This window comes from Mesoplodon mirus (genome assembly GCF_964341445.2).
Source record: "Mesoplodon mirus genome assembly, chromosome: 3".
Lineage (NCBI taxonomy): Eukaryota > Metazoa > Chordata > Mammalia > Artiodactyla > Ziphiidae > Mesoplodon > Mesoplodon mirus.
In genome coordinates, this window is record NC_138978.1 from 20,603,521 (window position 1) to 20,616,898 (window position 13,378).

The 13,378-nt window shown below is 43.4% G+C and overlaps 1 protein-coding gene across 3 annotated transcripts in view; it reads left to right on the top strand.

Moving 5' to 3' along the window:
- The window catches only part of ZBTB40 (zinc finger and BTB domain containing 40), an 81,356-nt gene that overhangs the window by 53,049 nt on the left and 14,929 nt on the right, over positions 1 to 13,378 (top strand). For all 3 annotated transcript variants that reach the window (XM_082613996.1, XM_082613995.1, XM_082613997.1), the window contains 8 exons: positions 408 to 565; positions 4,413 to 4,605; positions 6,341 to 6,477; positions 6,885 to 7,086; positions 7,446 to 7,579; positions 9,195 to 9,363; positions 9,649 to 10,116; positions 10,903 to 11,109. In XM_082613996.1, coding sequence (XP_082470122.1) covers positions 408 to 565; positions 4,413 to 4,605; positions 6,341 to 6,477; positions 6,885 to 7,086; positions 7,446 to 7,579; positions 9,195 to 9,363; positions 9,649 to 10,116; positions 10,903 to 11,109 — 1,668 coding nt within the window. The remainder of the gene's footprint in view (positions 1 to 407; positions 566 to 4,412; positions 4,606 to 6,340; positions 6,478 to 6,884; positions 7,087 to 7,445; positions 7,580 to 9,194; positions 9,364 to 9,648; positions 10,117 to 10,902; positions 11,110 to 13,378) is intronic.

Sequence of the window (13,378 nt, forward strand, 5' to 3'; positions counted from 1 at the left end):
TAACTAATCTGACACCTTTTAGTTGGAGAATACCATCAGTGTTCTCCTGCCCTTCAGAAAGCCACACATCCAAATCAGTGTTTTGGGTGCCCACCGTGAACTGGTTTGCTGACAGCACTTAAAGGCTGAAGTTTCTCTCATTTGGGTTAGACACAAAGCAGTGGCCTTGCCAACCAGAGGTTAACCTCTGGCTGGCTCTACAGCTTTGTGTTTCAACAGATACATGAAACATTTTTCCTTTCATAGAGTTTAAACAGAATAATAAAGTATTTTCCTCTCCAAAAAGAGATTCTGCATTTGGGTGCTCAGAATTGGCTGAGAATCACTTTACTATTCTGTTAGATCTCTCTTGACAAACCATGCTGTCATTTTCTTCAAATTGACGAGCTTCTCTCATTCGTCTCTAGCTCTTTCTCCCCCAGGGAGCACAGAGGAGGGAAAGACCTTGTCTGTTCTGTTACTAGAACACAAAGAGGACCTGATTCGGTGTGTAACACAGCTGAGACCTATTTTGGAGTTCCTGGAAACAGGCGAGGAGGAATTCCTGACTGGCTCTGAGAAAAGGGTAACCGTCGAGTATCTCTTCCTCCTTTCTGCAGCACTTTGTTTTAAACCTCTTTTGTGACACAGAGCACTTTTTACCTTGCAGTATTTCTTCACATACTACATAGTAAGCACCTTGAAGCTCAGGTTCATGCTTCATACCTCCGTGTATCCCCTGCACCAGCTTGCTGAGTGCCTTGCATACTGTAGTCAGACATTACATCTTTAGATGCATGGATGGATGGCTATTCCTGCTCTGACTCCGTGGGATTTTGATATAAAACATTTGCCCCAAGAGTTAAAGTGTTTAGGCACATTTCTAATTGTTATGACACTTTTTACAGAAATGATACACTGTTCATCTTTAGAAAATTGGGAAAACAAGCAGAAAGATAAAAGTCCAAATCTTCCACCATCTAACCACCCAGAAATGATCACTACTAACATTTTGGAACATGTGCTCCCACTTTTTCTCGTTTGAATCATCCTGGGATGGGATTATCATATAGCTTTGTAACTTTATTTTTTAATTGAATATATTGTGAATATATTTCCATACCTACATACGGATTTTGGTAGCTGCATTGTATTGTCTAATGGATATACCATAATTCATTAATTATTTTGGGGCATTTGTTTCTTAGTTATTGCTATTTAGTGTTTTGCTATTATAAATAATGTTACAGGGGAACATTTTACACACAAATCGTTGCATACTTCTCAGATTATTTTCTCAGGATAATTTCTAAGAAGTGAGATTTTGGAATAGAAAGTAAAATTTTTCAAATGTTTGATATATATTGCCAAATTGCCCTTCAGGAAGGTTGTACCAATTTACACTCCCACCAGCCAGCTGCTAAAATCCTCATAAAACTGCTGGCATGACTTCTCAGGTCAAGTAGATAACTGTATTTGTTGGTGTTATTGGTTTCAACTTTGTGCTAAAAATATTTTTATATCTGGAAGGAAGGAACAGGGACAGAGAACTTTTGTGGTATCAAACTGTGGGAAGCGGCTTAAACGTTCAGGAGAGAAAATGTTTAGAAACCACTGATGTGATGGCTGAGTACTGGATTGATAGTGAGGACTGGATCCTAGATTTTCTTCTTCTCGATCTTATATTGCTCTTTTTTTCATATAAAATGGGAAAACCTTTAATCTCAAAATTATATTTTGCAAATTATGTTTTTGAAAGTTTAACTCCTTTGCACTTCTTGAGAAAGATAATATACGAACAGAGTAAGATTAAACCTCTGTTTTCTCCTTAGACTTCAGATTAAGCTTAATTTCAGGCCCTCAGTTTAAGTAAGTTGCTTATAGCTCTAGAAATATCTCATTCCTTGTTTAGTGATTTCATTCAATTACTCATTCAAACTTTTTCCTTATTAGCTAGATTGAATGTGTCCTTTGAACTGTTTCATTATCTTGATAAAATAGCATTTATAGGTAGAGCCCAAACTCAGCCCCATTCCCTGCAGCCAGGCAGACCATGCTGTCATTTTCTTCTGTCACTTTCAGTTTACTTGACAGAAAGGGCTGAAGCAGAAAAACTTAAATTAGTTGTAAATCACAAAACCACTTCTTAGGATTGGGGTTCCACCAGAGCTTCATTAGGCTACTCTTTCTCATGAAAATTGAAGCAAAATAATAAAGTAGGAGTGTAGAGGTGAATGTTGATCGCATAGGCACAGTGTTTTTACACCATGTGGAACATGCTCTCAGGCCTTTTGGAACTTTTTCTCTCTTATGGAATGATGCTAATCATAGGTACCATGGCCCTTCTGTAAACATACCTTGGGTTCTGGGGATAAATAGGCATTTTTTCACTTCAGGATTGGAAACAGATACAAAAATAGTAATTGCTATAGCTGCCACTTATTTATTGTTTACTGTGTGCCAAGTAGCGTGCTGAGGACCTTTAAAGCATTACTAAATCCTACCCTCGCAGCAACTTTATGAAGTTATGGTTAATACCCTAACTTTAAAGATGAAGAAACAGAAGCTAAGAATGGTAAGCAGTATACCCGAAGGCGCAGCTGCTTGGGGCCAGCACTGGAACCCAGACTTGTAAACAAAGCCCATCTCTTAACCACTGTGCATCCTCCTTCCTAATGATATCAATGACCACTATCATTTATTAACAGTCACATACGTCCTAGGAGTTATGTCGGCTCTACAAATGGCAACTTCATTTTAGAGAACTGTCATACTGACAGTGCAAGAGCTGGTATTGTTATCTTCTTTTGCAGATGAGAAGAATAAGGTTTAAAGACTTCAATAACTTGCCCAAGGTCACACAGGCCATACATTTTAGAACTGGGTTTCAAACTAGGCCTGTCTGGCTTTAAAGTTCATACCGACTCTTTACAGTATCTGGCTGCCTCGTTTTGTATCAGGTTATTGTTTATGAGCTAAGAGATAGCACAGAAATCAGTACGGTTTTTAGATACAAGCCCTTAAGTTTTAAATTATGGCTCATTTAATAGAAATCTAATATATATTAGACCTTAAACAAAGAGAAAGACTATATTCTGTATGGACAAGGTATGTGACAACTTAATTTATAATATACACATGCCTTTCATGTATGTAATATAGGTATTTCTTTTACGTATATAAAACCAATTTGGTTTTATAGCTAAATGTATTATTTTAAAACAGAAGTAATTTGATAATAGCGTCCTCTGGCATGCTACCGTGACCATCTGCTTGACTCTTTCTCCGGAGAGCTGGCATTTTCCCAAAGGAAAGTTCAAAATTCAGTTACTGTGAACCTGTAGATTACATGTATTGAAATAATCCCCTGCATTATCCACAAGAGCCGAGTTATACATATTTAGTTGCAGTCCATTAAGGCTAGTTCTATTGTAATTGGAAAATATCTTTAAAATAACTGTCAGGGGCCTCCCTGGTGGCGCAGTGGTTGAGAGTCCGCCTGCCGATGCAGGGGATGCGGGTTCGTGCCCCGGTCTGGGAGGATCCCATGTGCCGCGGAGCGGCTGGGCCCGTGAGCCATGGCCGCTGGGCCTGCGCGTCCGGAGCCTGTGCTCCGCAACGGGAGAGGCCACAACAGTGAGAGGCCCGCATACCGCAAAAAGAAAAAAATAAAAAAAATAAAATAACTGTCAGATGTTTGATTTTTCAGCCTTTTGCTGGAGGCCTGTGCCCTCTTGACTCAGAAAACCCTCTAGCATACCAGGGAAGAACAAGCAGGTAGAAGAACTGTGGGATGATGACTGGAGCTGGTGCATGTGGCCACTGGGGAGGAGAGGGCTAGATAATGAGGAATCCGCTAGAAAAATGATCCTGAAGTGCACTTTAAATCTATTATTTTGGAGGCCACAGACAAATGTATGAAGTATCTGGGTATTCAAATTGCAATGCAAATAAAGTAAAAGGAAGTAAAGTAATAGAATTGCTCTGAACTTGCAGCCTCTGCCACTGTCATGTACTTTACTGAACAGAGATGAAAAACACTGTAACTGTATTTATTAATTGCCAGTCAGTTTTGCAATCTTAGTGTCTGAACAAACTCAGTCTAAAGCTTAGATGTAAGCTGCTTGCTCTATCATATAGGCCTAGCGTTAGAATATTTTCACAAAATGCAAACTGTCAGAGGCAAAGAATATGCACAGACCCGCAATTGAGAAAGAAAGATTTTCATGGAGCTGTTTGTTTGGAGAATGTTTTGGATTTTTATTGAAACAGAATAAGGAAGAGACTATGACAAAACTAGCGCTAGAGACAAGCAGAAGAGGACCTGGAGTCGGGGCGGCTTGTAATGCTGTCTTGCTGGTCTTTCCAGTGGTGTGTCAAATGCATTTAGAATTTCCAGTAACTGGTGTCGGGTTGATTGCTTGCCACTGCAGGTGATTCTGAATTGCTGTGAGGGTGGAACACCCAAGGAGGCAATAGAAAATTTGTTGCACAGAATGGCTGAAGAGAAGACCCTGAGCGCTGAGAGTTTGGTAAAACTCCTTCAGGCTATGAAGATGACGTTCCCAAACTTGGGCCTTCTGCTGGAGAATTTGCAGAAATTAGCTGCTTTGCCGAGCACCACAGGTATTAGTTAATTATTGACTCTCTGGACTGGAACCACTCCTACAGAAAATTATAGCTTAAAACACCCTTTTGGCTCCTTGCTGGGGAGATAAGACAATGTTAAGAAAGACCATTGTGAAAGAGAAACTAGCTGTCACAAATCAGTGATTCTCGATATCTCTGGAGTTAGGATCGGAAATCTAAGAATTTCTTCTCCATTAAGCTCCCCCGTGATGTTCCCGTGGTTCAGGGTCTAAAAGTGTGGCTTTCCCGGGGCTGTCACGTGCCACCTGTGAACGCCTGTGGAGCAGATGGACGCACAGCGCTCACACGTGTGAGCAGCAGGAACTCAGGTCCTGACGTCCCCACTCCCACTGGAGTGCTGTTCGGTCCCAGCAGTGCCCAGAATTAACCACCTCTCGTGTCCAGCCAGTTTGGGACTATCCCTTAGAAAAACAACCCAACTCTAGCCAATCATCCCCCATCCCAGGACGTTTGAGAATGAAGTGGTTTTCAGAAGAAGCCTATTTGGGAAATGAGAGAACTTTCTAACTAGCTTGTAAGAATAATATGTACTTATACAAACTTGAACAGTTTAAAAAATAAAGAAGAAAACCTCAAATCCCACCACTTGATAATTTCAGTATTAACACATTGACATATTTTATCTATCACATTATTTTTACAATGTTGAGATACTCTACCATATTTTACCATTTCCCCCACTTATCAATATAACAAACATTCTCCTCCACATTTCAGAACACTCCCTAGAATTCTATTTTTTTAGGGCTATGTAGTTTCTATCATAAGTATACTTACGTTGTCTTACTCATGCCCTTGTCTAGGGGCACATGTAGCATAATGGCTAAGACTATCAAGATTACTGGGATTTGCATCCTGACTTCTTTGGTAGCTCTGTGACCCTGAGTAAGTGACTTAACCCTTCTGAACCTCATTGTCTCCTCTGTGAGATGTTGGTAAGAATGGTAACTTCCACCTTCATTTTTGTGGCTACTGTGAGATAATATATGTAAAGATGGAGCACAGTGCTCAGCACATAATACGCACTCAGTAAATATTAGTTGTTATCATCACAAGCTTCTCAGTGGCAAATATCTTTGTACACAGATTTTTTTTTTTGCCTTCAGATCATTTCTTAAGGCTAGATTCCCAGAAGTGGAGTTACTGGGCCAGAGAGGAAAATAAATTTTTAAATATCTGCAAAGCTAAGGGGAATGCCTGATAGTTTTGATTTTTCTTTACTTTCAAATAAATATAACCTCTTAAAAGAAAGTAACTAACAGATTGGCTCAGAGGGCATATAAATAGAAGAACAATGGGTCAGCTTTGCTACCGCTGTCCTGACTCGTGCCTGCCTGTACTTTGGATCGCCGCATGGATCCTTTACCTCAGGCCTGGTGGATAACATCCCTTGAGTCTCTACATCTGCACCTCTTACAAGTGCAGCCTTCTAATTACCCCCTGGTTGAGCAATCACTAGTTTCTACCACTGGGCGCTAACTTTCAAAGTGTTGGTGGTTTTGTGACCCTGCAACACTGAGTGATTAAGTGTAGACCAGAGGAGACGTGAGCACACATGTGTGAGGCCCCAAGCCACGAGCTGCACTTTTGCTCCAGAGAAGAGAGAGCTCCTGTGCTGATCTGTTCTTCTGTCCGCATTTGTAACTCCCCTCATGTCGTGTAGAAAAGGCCTTAAGGAGGTTTTGTTGTTGTTTTGCTAATATCCTTACAGTCCAAGCAAGCCCTGATGATTATGGGATTGAACTATTGAGGCGGTATCACGAAAACCTCTCAGAGATTTTCACAGACAACCAGATGTTACAAAAAATGATCCCACATGTGAAGAATTTAGCCCCTGGAGAAAGAGAGGTAAGAGAGAGAGGGAGGAAGGGTGGGCAAAATTGAGAGAGAAGAAAAAAGATTAACATATATATTTTTTTAATGTATTTCTATTTTATATAAACATGCACACACACAGCCATGTTGAGAAACGCTAAGGGGTCAGCAGAGAAGGAGATAGTAGGTGATTCAATTTCTAAGGCAGAGTGACAAGAAGGATAGTTGTAACTTCTGCAGTGATAAGGAAAAGCATTCAAAAGGAGGAATGAAGAACCTTCTCGTGTATAAACATCTCTCAGGTTGAAAGAAGTGAAGGCTGTTGAAAAACTCCTCCCCAGAAATACGTTCACTACGACCCAGTGCTCAGACTTGCAGCTCTGCAGCTGGGCCAGTGGCTAGAAAGTCCCTTATGTGTATGTTTGTGCCGCATCTTGAAGGTCATGGAGAAGCTTGTGAAACGTGACTCTGGTTCAGGTGGTTTCAGTTCTTTGATGTCAGCAGTTCTAGAAGAGCAGACTCTCTCTGCAGCAGCCATTTGGCAACTGCTGCTGGTGGTTCAGGAGACAAAGGCCTGCCCATTGAACCTGCTCACGGAGGAAATACGAAGGGAGCCTGGCGCAGACGCTTTCTTCCGGGCAGGTAGGTTGCCTGGCCTCTGTGCTGGCTTTGCCCCCACCAGAGATTATTGTCAGTCTTTGCAGAAAACAGCTCTCTTACAGTAGTCTTCCACATCCTGACCAGTAGAAGTAAGGACTGGCAATTTTGTTCAAGGACATGGGAGTTTGTAAACCTTTCAAAGTAAAATGTGCAGCAATTCTTCTAAGCTTATATTAATTATACTCTGATTACAGTGATGTTTGCCATCTTCTTCACTCCCAACTCCAGGTGGGAGATAGATGAAGTATATTCTCATTATGAAGAACTGAGTTGAGAAAAGATGAAAGGGAAAAATGGTGCTCATAGTTTTACTAATGAGTTTTCAATCCTTCTTTGTTCAGTGATGACCCCAGAAAGTGCTGCCTTCGAAACCATCCTGAGGCATCACAGGTTGATCCTAGAGGCCATCCAGCAAAGGGCTGAACTCAAGTGCTTGGCCTCAGAGGAAGAGCTCCTGGCAGAGACTGTGAAAGAGGTGTGGTGGGGATAACAACACAGTGTTTGGGGGAGTTTTACAGCGTTGATGCCCGGGACTGTCTTCACTCCTAAGGGAGGAACCAGCTCCTTGGAGCACCTGCTGCGGGCAGGCCCAGGCTAAGCAGTACTTGTCATGCTTTTGCTCTTATAATCCTCCCAACTCTGGGTGACAGGTGATACCACCCACATTTTACAGATAAGGGAGCTTGTGCTCTGAGGGGTCAGTGATGTATCTAGGATGTACCAGCTAGTTAGCGAAGCAGCCAGGACTGGAACTCAGGTTCAAGTGACTCAAACCCAGATTTATTCCATTTGTTTAAATCTAGGAAAACTCAAAGGGAACCATGATACTCGTCTCTCACATGTTCTAAGAAGCAACTTTTTTCAGAGGAAGAAAAGTAAAATTGGTCTTATTACATGCTCTATTCTGGCTTCTAGAAAGAGCCAAAATAAACATAGAAAGAACAAAGCTTTTGCCCATATGGGATAACAAATAGTGCCAACTCATTTTCTGTAAGGCTTCTCACAGTGTGGCCAGCATCCCAGAAAAACCAGGTGGGGATTTCAGGGGGAATTCACGGATGTTCATCCCAGGATCATGTGCATCTTGAGTGGGAAAGAATTATAAAGGAACATAAAATTAAACTACAGATTCACCTGTCATGCTTTTTGATCCAGGTAGGCATGGGTGGTGTGTAGAAAGGCTGTCCTAACTCTGTACACACAGGTGACAGCCCCACCTTGGTCTGACTCTCAGATGGGCAGAAGATGGCACACATTTCTGTGGGGCTTCAGAGGAGAGATTCGTCTGCTAGACTCTCTCCAGCGTGCCTCGCACTTCAGAGATGGGGCTTCTGCCGTTGATCAGTTTTAGCCTCGCTAATTAGTCTCAAGCCTGCCTCCAGGGACATCAGGTTTATTTAGATAGACTTGAAAAGAGCAGAAATAAAATATCTTCCAAAATGAAAATTCCATTTGGCCATCTGTGGATGGTTTAGCTTTATTTTCTCAGTGTACTGACTCTTTTCTGCTGATAGCTCTAAAATTCTGAGAGGATGGCTTTGAAATAATATTCTTGGCCTCTTGAAAGCCCCTATTTGAACCTTCTTTAAAAACCTGAGTTTCTTTATGAAAGAAAATGATGTTTAAAAGGGTACATCTAAGTATCTAAAAATGTGAAGCCACTGATCATGCAGAATTACTTCCCAACATTGAAACAGTTATATATTATGAAAAATTATCTTGATCATCAAGACAGAAATGCCAACAACCAAGTCCTATAGCTTTCCAAGCATATAATACTAAGCTCTAGAAAAGTCCCTTGGGAGACTCCTGGTTTCTGAGAAGATACTTCTCACAGAAAATCCTCAGTGCTTCCTTGCTTGCACCTTTATATTTGCACATTTGTCTCATATGTGCCTCCTTGTTAAAATTTTGTTAATTTCCCTGCTCTTGGAGAAGGAGGGCTCTCCGCTATATTTATGGCACGAAATGTATACTTGTTACAGATGGAGCAATGCCTCCCTGAAATTAGCTTTGTTTCCTACGTTGAAAACCATGGAGAAAATCTGCTGATATTAACCGCAAACCTTTGTCTCATGGTATTCATTTAGATTCTGAGCATTTCCTCTGAGACAGCCAGCCCTGAAGCTTCCCTGAGAGCACTGCTGAGCAGAGCCATGGAAAAATCCATCTCGGCCATTGAAATATGTCAGCTCCTGTGCAGCATCCACAGATCTTTCCCAGGCCTGCAGCCTGTCATGCAGGAGTTGGCGTATGCTGGTAAGAAACAGGGTGGGTGGGGTCCTCTTAGGCCCCCAGGTTGTTTCCTTATTGGAGAGAAGAGGCGGCAGTTCATTTAAGAGTTCACCCATCGCTGCTTTATTTTATATGCTCTCAAATGCTTAGAAAAGTCACAGACATAGATGTACAATGATGCTATCTGTGTTTATCAGAGAGTAAAGATGACAGTCTCAAGTAGTCTCCATTCTCCCCTAAGAAGCAAAGTTGAAAGCAAAGTAGAAACATAGGAAATTCCCAGAGCCATCAGATCTCTCTCCTGTGCAGGTTTCCTTACTCAGGAAAAGGGAGAGAAGGAAAGGTGGATGGTGAGTAATAAATTTCACCTTGAAGCCAAGGACAAAGCGAATGGAAAGGCAGCTGAGCCAGCTGAAGAAAACTGCCAGCCTGGGAGACAGAACGGTCAAGGAGAGACTGGTTCCTTGCCAGAACAACAAGAGAAAGATACTTCTGCCTCCCCAGACTCTGCCAAGAAGAGCTTCGTCTGTAAGGCCTGCGACAAGAGCTTCCACTTCTACTGCCGCCTCAAGGTGCACATGAAGCGCTGTCGGGTGGCCAAGAGCAAACAGGTGCAGTGTAAGGAGTGTAACGAGACCAAGGACTCTAAGAAAGAGCTGGAGAAACATCAGCTGGAGGCCCATGGTACAGGTGGAGAGCCTGACATCCCCAAGAAGAAGAAGAAGAGGCTTCCAGTGACCTGTGACCTCTGTGGAAGAGAATTTGCTCATGCCTCAGGTACATTCAAGAAGGCAAAGTAATAGAGGATGATAATTCAGATATTGTAGTTTGGATTCCAGGCCTTGCCTCCAGTATGCAATAAGGGCTGTGGAAAGGCTTAGAAAACAGAGCAGAGGAAAGGCTTAGAAAATAGAGCAGAGGCAGGGTAATGTTTTGAGAAGAGCATGAGCTTTGGAATCAGCTCCCTGAATTTTAATTTCCCCCTGTTAAATAGGCACCCTGATACCATCTACTTTTTTGAATTGCTATGAAGATTTAAGATAATATAGCTGAACACCTAGTACAGTGCCTTCAGTAGAGTTAGTACTCAGTAAATTGTGGCTATTATTATTCATAATAATAATAAAAACTATTATTAATAATAGTCAGCTATTTCACACCTGACTCTTAGGTTTCCATGTATCACTTGTTTCTTGATAGTAAACAAGAGTCCTAGAAACCAGGGGATGTAGAATTTGAATTGTTTTCCGTTGCCCCAAACCTAATGAAACAGAAAATTGAGTTTTGTTTCACTCTTTCTGGGTGACTGGGTCCTATTTAAGAGAGAGAGAGAGGAGATAGACAAGATAAACCCGGAACACTTGATGCCTGACCCAGCCAGGAACGGACCAAGGTGGCTTGGAGCGCTGGGTGGCGGGCTGATGAGCAGCATGGCCTGGCGTCCTGTGGCTCACGCTGTGCTTCCTCTCGAGGCCTGGCCTGAGACAGTGCTCGGGTGTATCCTCCTGCTGAATTCATAACATTGATCACTAGCATCTCTGGTCCCTGGCATGGCTTCCCTAGGCATGCAGTACCACAAACTGACGGAGCATTTTGACGAGAAGCCGTTCTCCTGTGAAGAGTGTGGGGCAAAGTTTGCGGCCAATTCTACCCTGAAGAACCACCTTCGCCTTCACACTGGGGACCGTCCGTTCATGTGCAAGCACTGCCTCATGACCTTCACCCAGGCCTCTGCCCTGGCCTACCACACCAAGAAGAAGCACTCAGAAGGTAAGGTGTGGAGAATTTCTTCACTTTTCCTGCAAACTTTCACACTGTGAGCTGCCTAAAAACCTATTTGGGATTAGGCGTGATATATATCTCAAAGAGATCAAAAACAGAAACAGACATGGACTCTCTAGGTGCACAGTTGCTGGGAATACATATGTGCACAGACATGTAAAATGCTTTTGGTGAGAGTTTCTGAAGAGAGGTTAGCTAACATAATATTATGACTTTCTAGTTATAGAATTTACATAAAGCCAGGAATTCTTTGGGCTTTGAGGTGGAGTTCAAGCATAAGAAAACCCTTGGTTGAGCACCTGCTGTGGATCAGGCAATGGCAGACACTAAATGATTTACCTGGAATACCTGGGATCACAGAGCTGACGGTCCAGCGTGTCTCTAGTATAGAGACAGTTACCGTGCAGGGTCAGCGTCATCGATCAGAGGTGTGATATGGAATAATACCATTACAGGGAGATACAGAAGAATGAAGTAGGGGTTTCTAGTCCAGTTGTTGGCGGGGGCGGGGTGGGGGCGGTGTGTTGTCAGGGAAGGCTACTCGGAGGATTCTGTACATCATTTGGAGCATTTATGTGTGAGCACAAATGCCACCATCATCTCGCCTGGATTGTCGTTGTAGCCTCCTAACTGGTCTCCTCCTCTCACCCTTTCTCTGGACAGTGTCCTCAGTACACAGGCCCAAGTGATCCTTCTAAAGCTAAACCACGTTAGGTCATCTCTGCTCAAAACCCTGCAAAAGCTTTTCACCTCATTCAGTGTAAAATCTGAAGGGTAGCCTGCCAGGCCCCGCATGATCAAGTCCCCGATACCTCTCCAACCTTATCTCTTACTGCTCTCCCCCTCGCTTGCCCTGTTCTACCCGTTGCAGCCTCCTTGCAAGGCCTCTCACCTGCAGGGCACCTGCTGCAGGACCTGTGTTCCTGCTGTTCCTCTTCTTGGAATGCTTTCCCTTCAGACTTCTCCAGGCTTCACTTCCTCACTGCCTTCAAGTCTTTACACACACCTCACGTTCTCTGTTAGGCCTTTCCTGACCACCCTGTGTAAAATCTCAGTGCCCCAGCCCCAGTTCCCCTGCATTATTTTTCTCCCTCTCACTTATCATAGGATCTGTCATCTACGTATTAATTTATTTTGTTTATAGTTAGTCTCCCCCTGTTAGAATACAAGCTCCATGAGGGTAAAGCTCTTCGTCTTTTGTTTTCCTTCCCTCTGCTATATCTGTGGAACTTAGAATAGTACTTAGCAATAGGAGGTCCTCAATAAACATTTACTGAGTGAATGAATTTCTTGAGCATTATTCCAGGCACTAGGGATAGTGTAACTATACACAAGCCCACGGAGCTAACTTTCCAGCGGGTAAAACAGACCATATAAAAATGTGTAGGGCTTCCCTGGTGGCGCAGTGGTTGAGAGTCCACCTGCCGATGCAGGGAACACGGGTTCGTGCCCCGGTCCGGGAAGATCCCACATGCCGCGGAGCGGCTAGGCCCGTGAGCCATGGCCACTGAGCCTGCGCGTCTGGAGCCTGTGCTCCACAACGGGAGAGGCCACACAGGGAGAGGCCTGCGTACCGCAAAAAAAAAAAAAAAAAAATGTGTAATATAAATTCAGGTAGTAGTCATTGCAATGAGGAAAAATAAAGCAGAATAAGCAGCAGGGGTGGGGATTGGGAACTATTTATTAATATTTGTCTCATCAGAGAGAGCAGAGGAGATTTGAATAGAAACCTGAACACAGTGAGAGACAGAACCAATGGAAGATCTAGGAGGAGAACATCACGAGTGCAGAGCACCCCCCTCCAAGTGGGAACGAATGAGACTTACCTGTTGGAGGGACCGAAGACAACTAGAAGGGGCTAAAGCACAGTGAATGAGGGAAAAGGGTTGAGAGATAAGGTCAGAGAGGTCACCAAAGGGCGGATCTTGGGACTTCCCTGGTGGCGCAGTGGTTAAGAATCTGCCTGCCAATGCAGGGGACACGGGTTCGAGCCCTGGTCCAGGAAGATCCCACACGCCGCGGGGCAACTAAGCCTGTGCGCCACAACTACTGAGCTTGCGCTCTAGAGCCCGCAAGTCACAAGTACTGAGCCCACGTGCCACAACTACTGAGGCCCACGTGCCTAGAGCCCATGCTCTGCAACAAGAGAAGTCATCTGCAACAAGAGACGCCACCGCAGTGACAAGCCCATGCACCACAATGAAGAGTAGCCCCCGCTCGCCGCAACTAGAGGAAGCCTGTGCTCAGCAACAAAGAC